The 20,249-nt window shown below is 45.5% G+C and overlaps 1 protein-coding gene and 1 long non-coding RNA gene across 3 annotated transcripts; one reads left to right on the top strand and one right to left on the bottom strand.

Moving 5' to 3' along the window:
- The first annotated feature begins 1,484 nt into the window (after window positions 1–1,484).
- On the top strand, window positions 1,485–6,335 carry LOC132454510 (uncharacterized). The gene is made up of 3 exons (XR_009524942.1): window positions 1,485–1,630; window positions 4,666–4,813; window positions 5,288–6,335. It is a non-coding gene; the product is annotated as an uncharacterized LOC132454510 (long non-coding RNA).
- A 44-nt stretch (window positions 6,336–6,379) lies between these two features.
- On the bottom strand, window positions 6,380–19,361 carry pex6 (peroxisomal biogenesis factor 6). Of its 2 annotated transcripts, none has more exons than XM_060047841.1 (17): window positions 18,226–19,361; window positions 17,506–17,666; window positions 16,795–16,872; window positions 16,490–16,598; window positions 16,101–16,231; window positions 14,998–15,109; window positions 13,359–13,561; window positions 12,794–12,980; window positions 12,102–12,178; window positions 11,237–11,354; window positions 10,122–10,327; window positions 8,906–8,967; window positions 8,295–8,403; window positions 8,001–8,117; window positions 7,609–7,686; window positions 7,039–7,178; window positions 6,380–6,955 (listed from the first exon to the last, which is right to left on the bottom strand). In XM_060047841.1, the coding sequence occupies exons 1-17, from the start codon at window positions 19,330–19,332 to the stop codon at window positions 6,819–6,821; spliced, it is 3,132 nt and encodes a 1,043-aa protein (XP_059903824.1). In that variant the 5' UTR covers window positions 19,333–19,361; the 3' UTR covers window positions 6,380–6,818. The 2 variants fall into 2 exon arrangements, with proteins under 2 accessions (XP_059903824.1, XP_059903825.1); XM_060047842.1 differs by having other exon boundaries at window positions 14,998–15,106.
- Window positions 19,362–20,249: the final 888 nt, after the last annotated feature.

Here is a 20,249-nt window from a genome sequence, read left to right as displayed (position 1 = left end):
CATCAACCACACACAGAATGTCAGCAGTGAGCCAGACCCAGGGGGTCGCTATAAGTCCTAACCGCTAGTAGTATCCCAGGATCCTTTTAGGCAACTCGGAACACAGCGCACACAGCTGTGATTGCCACAATGCATGTAAATAAATATAATAATGAATGAAGGTCTTAAAATTCTACTGTGGGGGTAAATCCTTAGTGATGCTAAGGATGAGTGGAGCTCTTCATCCTCTCTAGCTCATCATGTTCACTAGCTCATCATCCTCACTAGCTCCTCGTGTTCACCAGCTCCTCATGTTCACTAGCTCCTCATCCTCACTAGCTCCTCATCCTCACTAGCTCCTCATCCTCACTAGCTCCTCATGTTCACTAGCTCCTCATGTTCACTAGCTCCTCATGTTCACTAGCTCCTCATGTTCACTAGCTCCTCATCCTCACTAGCTCCTCATCCTCACTAGCTCCTTGTGTTCACTAGCTCCTCATCCTCACTAGCTCCTCATCCTCACTAGCTCCACATCCTCACTAGTTCCTCATCCTCACTAGCTCCTCATCCTCACTAGCTCCTCATCCTCACTAGCTCCTCGTGTTCACTAGCTCCTCATCCTCACTAGCTCCTCACTAGCTCCTCATCCTCACTAGCTCCTCATCCTCACTAGCTCCTCATCTTCACTAGCGCCTCATCCTCACGAGCTCCTCATGTTCACTAGTTCATCATGTTCACTAGCTCCTCATGTTCACTATTTCCTCATGTTCACTAGCTTCTAATCCTCACTAGCTCCTCATCCTCACTAGCTCCTTGTGTTCACTAGCTCCTCATCCTCACTAGCTCCTCATCTTCACTAGCTCCTCATGTTCACCAGTTCGACATGTTCACTATGTCCTCATGTTCATTAGCTCCTCATGTTCACTAGCTCCTCATCCTCAGTAGCTGCTCATGCTCACTCCTCTCCTCATGTTCACTAGTTCCTCATGTTCACTAGCTCCTCATGTTCACTATTTCCTCATGTTCATAGTTCATCGTGTTCACTAGCTCCTCATGTTCACTAGCTCCTCATCTTCTCTACTACCTCATACCGGCAAAGAGGAGGACCCTGGCTACTACAGACTAGTAGAACAAACTGGTGCCACAGCGGTCTCTACAGAGCACACTGGTACTGCAGAACCACATCTGTCTGCCATAAAGGAAGTTGTGCTGCCACATTGCCCTCTACAGAGCACACTGGTACTGCAGAACCACATCTGTCTGCTATAAGGTGGAGGTAACTCACCTGAGCCATGGTTCGGGTCACCACATATTCCCTCCTTTCCCCAGGCCTCCCGACAGAAGATGATTGTCCGTTTGATAATAAGTTATCTAATGATTAATTATTAAAGAAGCTTTTCATTGATTGATTGCCAGGTCTATGCTGTCAAGCTCCACAGTCATCACTGAGTTGTTTTGAGTGTCGTGGCAACAGGTAAAGGCCGGGATTGGCTGGTGTTTTTTGTTTGCAGTGAGAAGTGCTGAGTCACCAACCCTCCTATTATGTGATCCGCACTGAAGCTTCTGGTGGCTCAGGAAACACTCGCCAGCTGATATATGTGCCTGTGCTTCCACGGCAGGGCATAAGCTAACAAATGTGTGGGGTCAATTGGTAAGAAGTAATTTGTGTGTTCCGTGTGCAGAAGTAGAAGCGTTAGAGCTTGGCTGGATTTGACTGAATGAAGCGTAGAGGGATGCGATGGATTTTCTCCACTTCATTGGGACTTATTGTTAGATTTTTGGAAAGTAAAATATGAACTGTATTTCAGAACGTCAGTGAAGACTCCTGATGTATTTAAGGCAAGTTTCTGTGGGCAAATTAATGTTGATTGTATTGCAGCAAGAGGATTCTATTTATATATACGTATATTAGTTTACTTGATGTTTATTGTCTGACATTTCCATTGCTTACTGAAAGGAGGGACAAAAAACGAATTTGTTAAAGTTACTGTTCCCTTCCAGTCCCAACACAGTTAAGGGTAAAGAGTTTAAGGGTAAGTGTTAAGTGTAAAGAGTTGAAGGGTTATAGTGTTTGGTGTTAAGAGTTGAAGGGTAATGTTAAGTGTAAAGAGTTCAATGGTTAGTGTTTGGTGTAAAGAGTTTAAGGGTTAGTGTTCAGTGCAAAGAGTTTTAAGGACAATGGGTTAGGGTTACAATACCAGTCCGGGGGATCAAACCATTGTACTACATCTGTTACATATATAGTTAACAAAACCATGTACCCATTCTGCAAGAGCCTTTAGTGGCGTGCCACCGATGTAAACAATAGCAATAGAGCACTGTGTAGACATTCTGTTAAGTACTTGTCTGGCGATTTACTGTTATTAAGTCCACTAACTCCGTACCGACCGACACAAATTGATTCCAAAAGTTGTTTTGCCGTTGTTTACATTTGAGGCTGGGGAACGCATACTTAATGCCCTTAAGCATATCGGTACTAGGCAAGAATTCTGAATAATTCTATTGGTAACAGATGTTTAACAGATGTTTGATAACCCAGACAGATTTTGGCGTTCAATGGTACTGGTGTCTCCTGTAAACAGTTTAAGGTAGTAGTAGTGTTTAAGATAAAAGAGTTTAAGGGTAGTAGTGCTTAGTGTAAAGAGTTTAATGGTTGTTGTGTTTTGTATAAATAGTTTAAATGTGGGAGTGTATAAGGGTATAACAGGGTTTTATTTTTTTTAAGGGTTTAACAGTATAAGTTTGTTTTAAGAGTTTAAGGGTAATGTTAAGGGTAAAGGGTTAGACAGTTCCTTCAGGAAGTGAGGTTGGGGGTCAGAGATTACAGAAGTCTTTGAGTGGATAGGGATGTGCGACACCAGAGAGAATGACATGAGCCTAAGGAATAGCCACAATGCTGCTGTGCTACATGTAGCATGAGGGGCTAAGGCTCAACAATGCTGCTGTGCTACATGTAGCATGAGGGGCTAAGGCTCATCAATGCTGCTGTGCTACATGTAGCACAAGGGGCTAGGGCTCAACAATGCTGCTGCGCTACGTTGAGCATGAGGGGATACGGCCCCACAATGCCCGTCAACATCTAAACATTGCTAGATTTCTCTCTGGCTGGTCGAGGTGTGCAAGAACAGCAGAAAGTCAAACAATTGGCCGTTCTTCTAACTGTAGATGTGTTAGGTGTAGGAGCACTGGGTTCATTTTCAGGTATTTTCCGGCTGTATTCACAGGGAACGAAAGAGTGACAGCTTTAATGGCAATCCTTATTAGTTGATCATTATTATTGATCTTCTTCACTGCTGGTTGTTATTCGTAGTTAACCATGTCTATCATAGCATTAACTCAAGATGAAATGTAGTCAGGAGCCACGGACCAATGGATGTTGGTCTAACAGGACATTGTTTATAATCAATGTGATAATTGTGGTGTTAATCTGATGACATCTTCTTAGATGACTGAGTTGTTAACCAGATCACTGTGTTGTTAAAGAGGGATCTCAAGGATTTATTTGTAAATGTAGGTATCTTTAGTCACTATCTAGCGCCAACAGAGGTTACACAACGGTGAGGGAGCCTAACGCCCACTTATGCAGTATTATGTCACAGATTCGGTGTGGGTGGCGACACTGTCTGCATCTCAGGAAGAAATTAAAATGTTATTGCCATAGGTGTCGCCAAAGACAACAAAACAAAAATCTTCAAGATCACCTTTTTATTCGGATGATTTGTTAATCTGTTGATTTTTGTTATTTGATGAATGTGTTAATCCGACCATCATAATGTGATGCCTGTGTGGTTAATCTGACTGTTATATTCTGATGACTGTGGTTAATCTGACAGTTATAATATAATGCCTGTGTGGTCAATCTGACAGTCATATTATGATGCTTGTGTGGTTAATCTGACTGATATAATCTGATGACTGTTGTTAAAGAGCCACTCCACTATTTTAACACATTGAGGCTACCATCGGGGAAGTGGGAAGAAGTTCTTAAGGGTTTTCTGCTGCTTTCTGCTTTATTCTGTGTAATAAGAAATAGCTAAATAGGTGACAGTTGGCAAAAACGCAGGACTGACATTCAACCCCCCAAAAGATTGGTAGCAGCTTTTATTATCTAATTTCTTTCATAAAAATTTAAATACACAGGTTGTACTAGAAAAATGCACAAAGTTCTTCAAAATGGTTTGAAATTGTATTGAATTTGTGTCTTTACTGTATATGTTTTAGTACTGTAGTAGTATTGTATATCGTGCAAGTTTTGTGTTAGTACTGTAGAGTTTTTCTCAGTACTGTAGCAGATGAGTCAGTCCTGTAGCAGATGAGTCAGTCCTGTAGTAAATATGTCAGCACTGTAGTAGATGTTTCAGTACTGTAGATGTGTCAGTACTGTCGTAGATGTTTCAGTACTGTAGTAGATGTGTCAGTACTGTAGTATATGTGTCAGTACTGTAGATGTTTCAGTACTGTAGATGTGTCAGCACTGTAGTAAATGTTTCAGTACTGTAGTAGATGTGTCAGCACTGTAGTAGATGTGTCAGTACTGCAGATGTGTCAGTACTGTAGATGTGTCAGTAATGTAGACATGTCAGTACTGCAATAGATGTTCAAGTACTGTATTGCACGTGTCAGTTCTGTATTGCACGTGTCAGTACTGCAGTAGGTGTGTCTACTGTAATAGTACATCTCTTGCAGGTTTCCTAAGGGCACTCTTCTCAGGAGCTGGCTCACCAAGTCGCGCCCCCGCCTGCTGCTGCTGATCGCTGGGCTGAAGCGGCCTCAGGTGACCCTGATGCGGAGGAAAAGGATGAAGAGAACAAAAGTAGCCAAGGCCACGTAAGCGGTAAATATGAGTCCTGTGTCATGGAGGGGAGGTTAGGGTTAGGGTTAGGGTCGGCAACCGAGGCCACGCAGGTGGCTAATATCAGTCCTTTGTCCTGGAGGGGAGGTTAGGGTTAGGGTTGGTAACCAAGGCCACGCAGGTGGTTAATATCAGTCCTGAGTCATGGAGGGGAGGTTAGGGTTAGGGTTGGTAACCAAGGCCACACAGGTGGTTAATATCAGTCCTGAGTCATGGAGGGGAGGTTAGGGTTGGTAACCAAGGCCACACAGGTGGTTAATATGAGTCCTTTGTCCTGGAGGGGAGGTTAGGGTTAGGGTTGGTAACCAAGGCCACACAGGTGGTTAATATGAGTCCTGGAGGGGAGGTTAGGGTTAGGTAATGGAACGTAACTCAGGTACATTAAGTGTGCTTCTTGTATACAACCTAGTGGTGCAATAACACCAATCCTTGGCACTAAATGTCCTTTTGTTCCAGAACCTGCAGCCGCATGGCCCATTTCACCTGAGGCTTCAGGAGAAGGTATCCTCCTGGGGGACTCCAGATGTTCTTCATGGACCCCTGGCAGCCAGGAGCCAGGAGCCCGACTCACTGGACGAAATCTCTGCTCTTGTTCTCACTGGACTCTAGTTAGTGTGGCCTGTGCATCATCCCAGCATATACCATCTTTGGTTGACCTAAGATGTTTGTTTTATACCACCTTCCCCAAGCAGAATGCCGACACACTGTGTCAATGCTGATAAAAGGCCACCAATGGAAACCCCACTTCTAAAACAGTTCTAATCTATGAAAACCGTTTGATTGATCAAATCTGACACAAGCTAAGATGTTGCTGAGAAGAGTGGACATTTTGACGAAAACATCCTTGGTACTATGTTGAACAGCATGCTAAATCTTATTCTAAATGAGGCACTTGGTTGAAAAGTGTGACGTAAAAAATATTTGAGATATTTACCTATAATAAGAGCAATCTTTCGAGAGACAGAATACATAACTCTTCTGTCGTAACACGTTGACATGCTCTTCATTGAGCAGTCGCACTATAGCTAATCTGCTTCCATGGCATCTCAAAGGACTGAAAAGGTATCCAGTCTCCTGATAGCACATCAAGCAATCTTAATACAGAGGGCCTTTAACTTAAGGAAACTGATATTTGAAGATTTAAACATGGTCCACTGATGCTGTACAGAATATTTAGTGTAGAGAAACATGGTGTGTGTCTGGCTGTGTAACCTGATGTATTGATACGAGTACTGTCCTTATTTCCTCTGTCTTCTATAGCAAAACCTGTGTGGTCAGATGAGCTCCGCACCAATGTGATCAAGTCACAGGATGTCTCCCAGCAATGAAAGGACCCTTTCTTGAAGTGTAGCATCGATAGGGTTAGGGATGATATATGGTACTAGACCCTTAAATAGGGTTAGGGATAGGCTTACCCTTTAATCATTTCCACTGTGAAGTAAACTGGATGTCTAGTGATTAATTTGCTGTGTCTGAAACTTTAAACATTAAAACTTTGATTGTGGTTCATGAGTTTATCCCCATAGTGTGGTGTTGCGCATACAGAGATTTAATTAATAATATTATTTAATAATTACTTACATTAGGTTTACAAGATTCAAAACACATTCATACTTTGCATAAATTAGATTGCATAAATTAGATTTGCATTTCTATTGACATTATTAAACAGTGTGAATAAAGAAAATAATCCCTAAAGGATAGCAGGACTATATATAATGGAGTATACTGCATTATATGATAGAGTATACTGCATGATATGATGGAGTACGCTGCAATATATGATGGAGTATACTGCGCGATATGATGGAGTACACTGCACGATATGAAGGAGTATACTGCATTATATGATGGAATATAATACATGATATGATGAGTACACTGCACGATATGAAGGAGTAAGTCAGGCTAGACTGGTATCCGCTGACCAGTAGGTCGACAGCGGTTCCCCGTTCACCTGAATGCTGTGGGACGTTATGGGGAGGGTTCATTTGGCGGTGAGTTGCTGCTGAATGTTTTGGTACTTGAGAAGCTCTTGCTCAGAAACAGACGGCTGGAGGTCCTTCAGAGCCATGGTGAAGTCCTCTGAGGACAGCACAAGTGGGGAGTCTTCCGTGTCCAGCCCTGGGAAAGAGAATTATTTTACTCTCAACTTTTAAAATAAGCGATTTGTTAGATCCCTACGGTGTTGAGGTTTCCGGGCGTACCGTCGGTGATGAGCAAGATCTTCCTTCTGACGGCTGCAGTCATGGCTTCAGAGCAGAGCGCATAGAGGTCTGCTCCGCTCAGCTGGCTTGGACATCCATCCACCACCACCTCCAAACTAACATCAGGGTCCAAGTGGAACCTGACAGACAATAATCAGCCACATAGGTAACCAAGTCTGGATCAGGTCATCCACACATGACACTTTTCTGTGCTATCTTGGAAAAGTGGAGTGAGACACACCTGTATGACTTCAGGGTCCACATTACGTTTTGTATGGTGGATTTACAATGTCCTAAAAACTGAGGGTTCATTAATTCAAATACAGTCATAGGCTGTAAACTGATAGACTTTTGATCCTTCTGATTCAGGGCAGTTCTTGTGATCTAATTAGCTGAGAGGAAGTACAAGCTTTGGCTGTAGGGTTTAGCTGTAGGGACCCTGACTACTAACCCTGACTACTAAAAGTAGTTTAACCCTGACCCTAAAAGTTGTCAGATTCATATCCAATTGAACATTCCACAGAAAGCGCTTTTCTGTGGTCGGTTGGTTTCAGATTTCTTGAGACTTACTTTGCAGTGATCGCCTTGAGGACCTGGAGTTTAGATTCTCTGTCTGAGTTGATTCCAACATAGACCAGCTTGTCAAACCTGGAGAATAAACACATTCTGCTTTAAAATCAAAGTTTTTTTTATTTCTTAGGGTAAGGGGTACAACTCTGGGGTAAAAGTTAGGGGTACAACTCTGCGGTTAGGGGTACAACTCTGGGGTTAGGGGTACCACTTTGGGGTTAAGATAAGCGTAAGGGGTATAACTCTGGGGTTAAGGTTATAGGGGATAGGGGTTCAAGTCTGGTGTTAGGGGTACAACTCTGGGGTTAAGGTTATAGGAGTTAGGGGTCAAGTCTGGTGTTAGGGGTACAACTCTGGGGTTAAGGTTATAGGGGTTAGGGGTCAGGGTTCACCTGCCAGGACGAAGCAGAGCCTGGTCCAACAGGTCCGGACGATTTGTGGCCCCGATCACAAAGACCCCCCTGCTCGAATGAAGAGCATCCAGCTCGGCCAGCAACTGGGAGACCACCCTGTAACACACGCACACGCACACACACACACACACACCTGTAACAGGCATTTGGCATAGACAGCGATAGATATGGCAAAGCTAGATAGATATAGAGAAAGCTAGACATATAGAGGGACAGGTAGGCCGATGTTTACGCATGTATCCAGAGATAGAGGGATCTATGGAGAGAGCGTACCTGTCCATGACTCCTCCAGAGTCTCCACTGCGCCCCCTGCTGGGGGCCAGAGAGTCCAGTTCATCAAAGAACACCACGCAGGGAGCAGCCGTCCTGGCTCTGGAGAACACTGGAACACAAATATGTGGAAGACTTAACCCCAGTCCCCTTACCCCTCACCTTAACCCTCACCTTAACACCTTACCCCTCACCTTAACACCTTACCCCACGCCCCCTAACACAAACATTAATACCTAAACCCAAGTCCCCTAACCGTAATACTTAACCCCTTACCCCTCAGATTAATACCTACCCAAAGTCCCCTAACCGTCATACTTAACCCCTTACCTTAATACCTAACCCTAAATCCCCTTACCTTAATACCTAATCCCACGTCCCCTCACCCTTATACCTAACCCCAGGTCCCCGATCCCTTATACCCAACACAAAATCCCCTTACCTTAAAACCATCCCAAAGTCCCCTTACCCTTATACCTAACCTCAAGACCCCTACCCGTAATACTTAATCCCAAATCCCCTTAGCCCAAACATTACAATTATTAATAATAATATAATTGTAATAGAATTATGTTCTGAGAATATTTAAAGGTGTAAGTAAGTAAATAGCACACCTTCTCTGATGTTCTCCTCACTCTGCCCAACAAACATGTTGATGAGTTCAGGGCCTTTAACACTACACAGACAGAGACAGACAGAGACACAGACAGAGACACAGACAGACAGACAGAGACACAGACAGAGAGACACAGACAGAGACACAGACACAGAGACACAGACAGAGACACAGACAGACACAGACAGACACACAGAGACACAGAAAGACAGAGACATAGACACAGAGAGACCCAGTGACAGACAGACAGAGTCATAGAGTCAGAGACAGACAGACATACATAGAGTCAGGAAGACGGACACACAGAGACAGAAACAGCAACACAGACAGAGAATGAGTGTTAGATTGTTTACTCTGGCACACGTCGCTAGATAATAAGTCCCATTCAATTGAATAAGAAGAAGGGACCATAAGCATAATGAAGATAAAAAGGCAGGCCAGACAGCCTGCTAGACCCGTACCGGGGTTGGTGATTAGGTCTAGTTCTGTGTTAAATATAATGAGGGGCTCAGGTTGGGCTCAGGTCAGTGGGGCTCGGGTCAGTTAGGCTGAGGTCAGTGGGGCTGAGGTCAGTGGGGCTCAGGGGTTAGTTAGGCTCAGGGGGTAGTTGGGCTCGGGTCAGTGGGGCTCAGGTCAGTGGGGCTCAAGTCAGTGGGGCTCAGGTCAGTGGGGCTCAGGTCAGTGGGGCTCAGGTCAGTGGGGCTCAAGTCAGTGGGGCTCAGGTCAGTGGGGCTCGGGTCAGTTGGGCTCGGGTCAGTGGGGCTCAGGTCAGTGGGGCTCAGGTCAGTGGGGCTCAGGTCAGTGGGGCTCAGGTCGGTGGGGCTCAGGTCGGTTGGGCTCGGGTCGGTTGGGCTCGGGTCAGTTGGGCTCGGGTCAGTTGGGCTCAGGTCAGTTGGGCTCAGGTCGGTTGGGCTCAGGTCGGTTGGGCTCAGGTCGGTTGGGCTCGGGTCAGTTGGGCTCAGGTCAGTTGGGCAGAGGTCGGTTGGGCTCAGGTCGGTTGGGCTCAGGTCGGTTGGGCTCAGGTCGGGTGGGCTCAGGTCAGTTGGGCTCAGGTCAGTGGGGCTCAGGTCAGTGGGGCTCAGGTCAGTGGGGCTCAGGTTGGGCTCAGGTCAGTTGGGCTCAGGTCAGTGGGGCTCGGGTCAGTTGGGCTCAGGTCAGTGGGGCTCGGGTCAGTTGGGCTCAGGTCAGGTGAAATGGGGTCAGTGCTTGTTCACCTGAGGAAGGTCATGGAGCACTCGGTGGCTACGGCCTTGGCCAGCAGGGTCTTGCCGGTGCCGGGGGGTCCGTAGAGCAGGAGGCCCACCCGGTGCAGGCCTAGGGAGAGCAGCTCTGGCCGCTGCAGGGGCAGCTGCACCGTGTTCAGGATCTCCTGCTTCACGTCCTGCAGGCCGCCCACCTCCTGCCACCGCACACTGGGGATCTGGACACACACACACACACACACACACACACACACACACTATGGTCATCACTGTACATCACATGACACTATGGTCAGTCCCTCCAGAAACCGCGATTATGCGATTGCATAATTCAACGCATAATCAGACAAAGTCTGCATATTCATGCGGGGGCCGCATTTTTTCAAATATGCCGCAATTTCACCGCATAAATTGCAGATTTCCACGCAAAATATGCGGGGCTTGCATGATTTCATAATCCCCGCATTTTCGTTGCGGAAAAGACTGCAAGTTCCCGCAATTTTTGCAAGTTCCCGCAATTTCATCACATAAAATTGCATAAATATGCCGCCTATTTCACCGCATTTTTTAAGAAAACGTGCCGCATAATCAAGGATTTCTGGCCACAACAATCACAAAAAAACGCCTCATTTTTCTGGAGGGACTGTATGGTCACTGTGGCAACCGTCACAGGACCTTGAGGTTCCGGCGGTTACCAGGGTAGTAGTGTAACGAGTGTTGCTACGTCGCTTCTTACTATAGGTTGTCCCGGGTCACCAGGTCGGTTTGATACCGAGTTCCTGTGCCATGTAGCAGGCCTTAACCATCAACACGCAGCTATAACTATGCACGCCTTTGCATAATACACTATACACACTTTTATAGAAAAACTGCATTGAATTATTGCAGTTATTGAGAATGACTCTTTAATACTCTCAAACACTAACCCCATCCCCAGTGACGATCCTGGTGTGACACCACTCATATTGAGGGATTCTAAAAATGAATAATCAATACAAATATTGCCTACAAATAAAGCTAGAACGAAAACATATCTTGCCTATAAACATTAGTAGAATAAATATGTAATTAGACCGAGTAAAGACATCCGCTATGAAGGGTCTCAGTGGGACCGATGGGCGGGCTACCTTGGGGGCGCCGACAGCTCTGGCCCTGCAGCCCTGCAGCCTCTCCAGGGCCGAGGTCACGTCCTGGAGCTCCAGCCCCACCCCGCTGGAGCAGAGGTCCACCTCCCACTGGCCAGCACTGCACACACCACAGCATGACTCCCCCCGCGCACCCAGACTGACCCTTAGCCTAGGCACGACCAACCCACTCACCCAGACTGACCCTTAGCCTAGGCACGACCAACCCAGACTGACCCTTAGCCTAGGCACGACCAACCCAGACTGACCCTTGGCCTAGGCACGACCAACCCAGACTAACCCTTAGCCTAGGCATGACTAACCCAGACTAACCCTTAGCCTAGGCATGACTAACCCACACTAACCCAGACTAACCCTTAGCCTAGGCACGACCAACCCAGACTAACCCTTGGCCTAGGCACGCCTAACCCAGACTAACCCTTAGCCTAGGCACGCCTAACCCAGACTAACCCTTAGCCTAGGCACGACCAACCCAGACTAACCCTTAGCCTAGGCACGCCTAACCCAGACTAACCCTTAGTCTAGGCATGACTAACCCACACTAACCCTTAGCCTAGGCATGACTAACCCACACTAACCCTAAGTCCAGGCATGACTCACCCCGTCTAACCCTTACTCTAGGCTTTACTTACCCCAACTAACCCTTACACTAAGCGTGATTAACCCATTTATTTATTATTTGTTAATACTCGTCTCAATGTATATAGTATATAATGTAATATCTCAGGATATACGTATTTATTATCATTATGATAACTTCTAACGGTTTCCTTTTAACCTAGGCTGATGTTCATATAACATAGGCTAATGATGTTCACACATCGTATGTGATGAAGAGTTCCCCTACCAGCTATGCAGAAGTCTTGAGGTGGCTGCCCTCCCAGCTTCAGCCAGCAGAGAGCTCAAATCTCCAAGAACCAAACCCTGGGTAGAAACACATGCAACACGTTATACAAATGATATATACATAATATACACACATTATACACACTATTCAACACGTTACATACACACCAACACATTATAGACAACAGGCTCGGCGTTCTACGAGTGTGTTGTTAACTTAGAGGTGTGCTTTGAGAGGCGTTCTAAGAGTGTGTTGTTAACTTAAAGGCGCTCTGACTATGTTGCAAAGTTAGAGGTGTACTTTGAGAGGCGTTCTGAGAGTGTGTTGTAAACTTAGAGGTGTACTTTGAGAGGCGTTTTAAAAGTGTGTTCTAATCTTAGAGGTGTACTTTGAGAGGCGTTTTAAAAGTGTGTTCTAATCTTAGAGGTGTACTTTGAGAGGCGTTCTAGAGGAGTGTGCTGTAAACTTAGAGGTGTACTTTGAGAGGCGTTCTAAGAGTGTGTTGTAATCTTAGAGGTGTACTTTGAGAGGCGTTCTAAGAGTGTGTTGTAATCTTAGAGGTGTACTTTGAGAGGCGTTCTGAGAGTGTGTTGTAATCTTAGAGGTGTACTTCGAGAGGCGTTCTAGAGGGACTGTGTTGTAAACGTAGAGGTGTAATTGAGAGGGGTTCTACGAGTGTGCTGTAAACTTACAGAGGTGTGCTTTGCCAGGTACTCAAGGCTAACGTCCCTTCCCAGAGGAAGCCCCAGGGTGAGGCTAGCCAACATGGCTCCTCTCTGTTCCTCATTAGGGCTCTCTATCGACACCTGGTGGACAAATGCTGCCATGACGTCTGCAGAAACCTCCCGATGTCGGCATACTGTTGCTATGACGACAACTCTAGCACAAGGGAAAGATATGGTCCTGATTGACTGAATATATTATGATAAACAACGTGCAAACACACACACACACACACACACACACACACACACACACACACACACACACACACACACACACACACACACACACACACACACACACACACACACTTCGCCAAATAGAAGAGATAAATCATGATAGCAACAATGTGAGATATAACCGTGTTCTGTATGTTTTTTTACATAGCCTAAATATATTAAGGAGGCCTGTACCAATGATATGAAATGTCTCTCAAACCAATGTCTCTCATCGATTATTTAACGTAATTTATCATATATGATTACCTGGTATAGCAACTTATTAGCAGCTGGTAGAGGATTATACAATAGTTACCTGGTAGAGCAGCTGGTAAGCAGCTGGTAGAGGGCAGCCTGCACCCTGCTGTCCTCATCACCACCCCCTCTTGGCGGGCCGAGGAACTGCAGGTTCCTCAGCAGAAGGGCGCAGGGCTGGAGAGACTCGGCCTTCTTGAACACGCTCTTCATCTTCACCTCACAAGCAGCCGTCGTGTCCCCACACACACTCACACACTGGACCTGGAGACCAATGATAGTTAGCATCGACCTACATGCACATGATGTGTAGCCTCACCCCACATACACACCAACACATGATGTGTAGCCTCACCCCACATACACACCAACACATGATGTGTAGCCTCACCCCACATACACACCAACACATGATGTGTAGCCTCACCCCACATACACACCAACACATGATGTGTAGCCTCACCCCACATACACACCAACACATGATGTGTAGCCTCACCCCACATACACACCAACACATGATGTGTACGAGATACTTTTTGGAAGGTAAATTCGATTTTGGAAGGTAGAAACCAGAAAAAGACACTTATAATAAATAGTAGAGATTCAGCAAGTTGTCCTGGCCGATACATAACACGTAATACGTAACATAAATGCCCTCACACCATAAACATTCATATCGGGGGCCAATAATCATCAGTGATGCATTACATGCCTACTAGTCATAGTTATAGTAGTACCTTAACAAGGTATAGTTAGTACAGTGTTCCAACTCTTTTGAGCTTGTCATTTTCCAGGTATATTCAAGGACATTTTCTAGAACCTTTCCGTCCTCACAGTCTGAACAGTAGGCCCCTAATCTCTATTGAAAGAGCAGCATGACAAATGCTTTGTTTTTTAATCAATGACAGCTGGGAACCAATCAGGGAGTCGTATTATTGCCCTTGACGTTGAAGCAGAATATCGGTCAAGAATATTCCGGAATACCTAGTTTTGCTAATCGGTTAATCACCCCGAAAAAAAAAAAAGTATGCCAGAAAAATAGAACGGCATAGCAGTAAGGGTTAGAGTGACAGCTACAATGACCTGCTTAGGGCTAAGCATAAACACAGAAGTGTTTTGTCTGCCATTACCTTGGCAGACAATTGTGTAACTCTTAGTGGGTGACTGAACATAGACATGAAGTACATGAAAAATGGTCTATAGTGTTATTTTTTTCCATGTCATGTTCAGGACATGGAGTCATGTCATTTTCCAGGTCCGGAAACGGGAAAGGACGCGTTGGAACCCTGATTTACCAGGTTGAGTTAGTAGTATCATCACCAAGTGAGATTAGAATACCTTAACCGTTATAGGTAGTAGAACCACAACCAGGTATAGTAAGTAGCATCCTCACAAGGTAAAGTTAGTAAACCTTAACCATTGTAGCTAGTTGAACCATAACCAGGTATAGTTAGTTGGTCTTCAACTAGGTAGTTAGAAACACTCAACCAGGTAGTTATTAGTACCGTAACGGTAGTTCAAAAACCTTAACCAGGTGTAGTTTTTAGCATCTTAACCAGGTACAGTTAGTAGCATCTTAACCAGGTACAGTTAATAGCATCTTAACCAGGTACAGTTAATAGCATCTTAACCAGATATAGTTATAAGCATCTTAACTAGGTATAGTTAGTAGTACTGCAACCAGGTTTAGTCAGTACCTCAAACAGCTGTAGGTGGAGTCGTCTGCAGGCGGCTCTAGCAGATGTCATCTTTCCACATCCTCTTGCTCCCTGGAGAAGGATGTTACATCGCCCCAGAGCCACACCGCTTCTAGGACCCAGTGGTTATGGTGGTTAGAGTAAGGAGGGGGTAGTAGGAGTGGTATCAGTACTGGGGGTAGTTGTAGTAGTAGTGGTATCCTTACTGGTGGTAGTAGTGGGATCATTAATGGTCTTACTAGTTGTAGCAGTAGTAGTAGTTGTGGTACAATTGGTGGAAGTATTCAAGGTACAATTTGTGGAATTGGTGGTAGCATTTTTTGAATTGGCCTTAGTAGAGGTCGTAGTAGTGGTAGGATAAGTGGTAGCATTGATGGTAGCAGTGGAACTATTGGTAGCCATATTGGTAGTAGTATTGGTATTATGGTAGTAATATTTGTGGATGTTTGGGTGGCAGCATTGGTGTTGGTTGTAGTGCTAGAATTGTGCTCCTACTATTTATGCCATTGGTGCTTTTTTTTTTTAAAAAGATGTTAGGCCTAAAAAAAATAAAAGTTTGGTTCCTGTTGGTTGTCAGTTGAGGTCATGGGTAGGTAGGGAATTTATTTTATTTTTTTATTTTATTTTTTCCAGCGGCAGCGAATGATAGGTAGGTTGTTTTCATTTAAAAACGAGAAAATTCGCTCATCCTTGTACAGAATGAAGAGGTGCTGTACCAAAACGTAATTATAGTTTGCATCAAAAAAAAAAAAAAAATATTTTTTTTTTTTATAAAGCTCATAAAATAATTTGGGTCGCACATAAATTGACAGGGTCGGTCGGAAACCGGAACCAAACAAATTTTTTTTTTAGGCCTTAAGATAATTGCTCGGTAAAAGGGAGGATATTGGGGGTAGTATCGATGTTTGTTTTGGTAGTAGTAATGGAACTATTGGTGGTAATATTGGAATTATAATTGGCACTATGATGGTCATATTTGTGGGAGTATTGGTAGTATGGATTGGGTGGGACTATTGGTGGTAAGATTGGTGGTCGTATTAGTGGTAAGATAAGTGGTATTTATGTTACTATTGGTGCTAATATTGATGGTATTGTTGGCTAACCTGTTGTTGAAGTGTGGTGAAATGATGCTAGTGATGGTGTCCACGCTGCCGGTGAGTCCTGCGGGAGAAACACTGGACCACAACGAGCTCCCAACGCTGCAGAACGGTACCAGGCTGCCGGTGGCGCCGCCCTGCAGGAAGACACCAGAACCAACCGTCAGAGCTTTACACGGGCCACATGACCTACATGCCTAACAATATCAGCTCAGTTTATACTACAAACTCAACAATAGACCAGGACTTTTTAACAGTAGAAAATTTAACATTTAAAGCTCTACTGTTCAAAAGTTAAATTGTATACAGTAGAACTATTATCACTTTAAGGCTGTACTGTTCAAAATTGTTATGGCGCTTGTCTTAATTTGAAACAGTAGGACTTGGGGTTTCACCGTGTAGAGTGAAGTATGGTGCTTGTCAGCGAGGTAAAGTCCTGTTTGCTCCTCCTCTCCATCTCCAGGACCAAACACCTTAGTCACCTTGAAGTACAGCACCACCCCCCTGGAAGAGATACCAAGCAGGGCCTAAGCTATAGCCATTACCTACTCAATATAATAACTATCCCTAAAAAAAAAGAAAGTTATCCACAGCGACCCATCTTTCTGTTGTAGTTTTATAAACTGTACCATAAGCTCTACCTTAAACGGTTTGACGACATATTTATTCTTCCACAAAAGTGGTTTTGTATATTGCTTACCTCTGATGTGAAATGCTCTCCACCTCCCCTGTATAGTTTTCATCTGAGATCGCCAGGACATCTCCCGCTGACACCAGCCTGAAAACAAGTCCAGAAATCATAATAATGAGCAATATTTACATTACGTCACAGAGGATAGCTGGGTTGAAGTGGTGCGCTAGCATGCTTTCATAGCAGACCTGCCTAGCTGTGGTGAAGTGGTGAGCTAGCATGCATTCATAGCAGACCTGCCTAGCTGTGGTGAAGTGGTGAGCTAGCATGACATCATAGCAGACCTGCCTAGCTGTGGTGAAGTGGTGAGCTAGCATGACATCATAGCAGACCTGCCTAGCTGTGGTGAAGTGGTTAGCTAGCATGACATCATAGCAGACCTGCCTAGCTGTGGTGAAGTGGTTAGCTAGCATGACATCATAGCAGACCTGCCTAGCTGTGGTGAAGTGGTTAGCTAGCATGACATCATAGCAGACCTGCCTAGCTGTGGTGAAGTGGTTAGCTAGCATGACATCATAGCAGGCCTGCCTAGCTGTGGTGAAGTGGTTAGCTAGCATGACATCATAGCAGACCTGCCTAGCTGTGGTGAAGTGGTTAGCTAGCATGACATCATAGCAGACCTGCCTAGCTGTGGTGAAGTGGTTAGCTAGCATGACATCATAGCAGACCTGCCTAGCTGTGGTGAAGTGGTGAGCTAACATGCCATCATAGCAGACCTACCTAGGTGTGTTGAAGTGGTGAGCTAGCATGCGATCGTAGCAGTGGTGAGCATCGTATTGTGGGGAGCGGACCGGTTCAACGTGCAGCTTGCTGGCGAAGTGAGGGGAGGCTGAGAGACAGAAGCTCGGAGACCCCCGGATCACACTGGAGTCATTCCATCTCTGTTAAAGTTAAACATCATGCAATGATCACGTAGAGTTAATCACTGTAGAGTTCAACACCACAGAATGAATCACCATAGTTAGACGCCATAGAGTAAGACACCATAAAGTTAATCACTGCAGGGTTCAACACCAGACATTTTATTATTATATAACTAAAGGCAAATTTGTTATTTCAGAAGAGTGCATCAAACTGGGTGCCCTTCATATGACTCAGTACCCATGAAGTAGCTCTCAGGTTCAAAAAGGTTGGTGACCCCTGCTCTAGAAGTACAGACCTGTCTGAATTGATTAATTCCAAAGGCCATTAGATGTACAGAAAATTATTCTTTATAAACATATCTCATCAATAGCAATACATTCATACAAAAAAATTATAACGTCATAAGTGATTTTTGACAGGGGTCAAGTTTGCAAGGCAGGTTAATGTTGTGGACCTGAGATGGGGCACATGATGTCCCCTAGGGCCCCCAAAAGGCTAGGGCCGGCCCTGGAGTTCAAACATAAGCACTATGTAAACATCAACAAGTTTAACCAGCTTTTAAAGTGAACGGCTCACCTTTATCCTCAGGGTCCTGTTGGCCGTGGGGACCGTCTCCCCCCCTGACAGATTGAACCAGTGAGTCGTGGAAATTAAACCACTAGTGTCATTCAAGTGGAGCTCCAGACTTAAAGGCGTGAGATCCACAGCCAGCAGGGAGGCTAGGCGACCTCCACGGGGGAGAGACACATCAATACTGTTCTGTGGTTTCAGCTCAGACAGCACTACCCATTCGTGGTTAAACAGCCCGAGTTTCATGAGCAAATTCTTGCTCACAAGAACAGTACTATCCAAATCCTGTCCCCGAAAATGTGTGTCTTTTAGCAGAGGCAATAAATTGGCTACACGGACGTCAACTCTGCCCTCCAAGGCCTGCAGAAACCCGGAGAACCCAGAGGTCAGAGCCTTCTTGTTGGCCAGCAACGAGCTGCTCCTGTACAGGCTGTTGGAGAAATGAGCAAAGTCTGAGACAAACAGTTTGGTCCGAGGTTTGGCCGGGGAGAGGCAACCTGGAGGCTCCGAGAGGTCCGACACCACGATGCATGAGCTGGCCGTGATCCTGCCCTGTCTCACCGGGCTACACGACAACACCACCAGGTCCAGGAGGAGCTGTTGGACCTGAGCCCAGTTGTCTCCGAAAAGAGGATGGTATGGCAGCAACAGTTTGTCCCCTTCCCGGGCCAATAGTGTCTGTCCATCCGACGCAAGAACCTGCAGCCCAGTGGAGAAATTAGCCGAGCTGGCCCATTTAAAACTGTGTTTAGACTTTGCTCCGATCACCACTTTACTCAAGAAAGAGGTTGGGAACAACCGAACCGCCCCCGCCGATTTATGCTGTAGGTCGTGATGTCTGAGAAAGAGCCGGGACACCAGCAGGATGATCGGTTTGTTTCGGTCTTCTGGTCCAGGGCTGTCATCCACTGTTGGATGCGCACAAAGTAAAAGTCTGGATTTACTGCGATTCTTCAGCTGTCCCACGGTGAACAGCACAGTCACAGAACCGGAATGCACATCGGTGTATTCCGGGAAGGCATATTGAAACTGTGACTTATTGATAAGAACGTCAAAAGGGTTCATGTGTGTTGGAAATGTGTCCAAGCACGACAACACTCCATAAGTTGCCATATTAAATGACGCGAAGCCGAGGTTCTTGGACACAACTATACTGAACCGTAGTACCATTGCACATGTGGACCTCGGTCGCCACCTAGGCCTCGGTCTAGGTATCACCATGACACCTCCCCACATGATCCGTAGGGGGCGACAAAGGTCCTCAACTTATCTCCTTCCAGCTGTATTCGGCGTTCGTCTCATTAAAGGCTAAAGTGGTCATCATTCATCCATGGGTCGAGCTGCAGATATCGGAACATATGACTCACCAGCATCAAAGGATTCACTAATAAAAGGAAAAGCATTTGGTCAACGGACGTCTGCTGTTGTTATTGCAAAAGGTGACTACATCTTTTGAATGCATTGTCTGTGTACTCTACTCCTATAGGGTTATGTGTTTTGAATTAACAAAGTTTACCAGAACGGTGGAACACTGCACTCACCAATGCCATGCCAGAGCTGCCAGAAGTCCTTGTTCCTAAAGTTTGGTCCCAAATGGAAGTAGATTGGAAGTCCATATGGCTCTATCACGGTGGCTTATTCAGACTCCCAGGGGTTAGGGTACCTAAACGGGTGATCCATCCGGTCTCTGCTTGTTCCCTCTGTCTGGCGGACCAGTTGGAGTTGCTTTGTAGGACAGAGAATTTAACAGAGGGCATCCCATGCTGTACGTATTGGAGAGTTAGCGAGCAGTCGGTTGTACTGTTGCACCTCACTTTGGATTTGTGAGGCTGATGCGTTGCTGTCAGAGTCCTCGCTTGGCCCACATAGCCGATCCAACAGGCTTAGGACTGTAACCCTAATGATGTATTGATCGGGGTTAGGGGTGTTACCCTATGATGATGTAGTGATCGGGGTTTGGCTTGTAACCCAATGATGTAGTGATGGGGGTTTGGCTTGTAACCCTATAATGATGTTGTGATCGGGGCTAG

Source organism: Gadus macrocephalus, chromosome 3 (genome assembly GCF_031168955.1).
Source record: "Gadus macrocephalus chromosome 3, ASM3116895v1".
In the NCBI taxonomy this organism is placed as follows: domain Eukaryota; kingdom Metazoa; phylum Chordata; class Actinopteri; order Gadiformes; family Gadidae; genus Gadus; species Gadus macrocephalus.
Note: the sequence above shows the minus strand (reverse complement) of the source record. Positions and strands in the feature narration are given on the sequence as shown.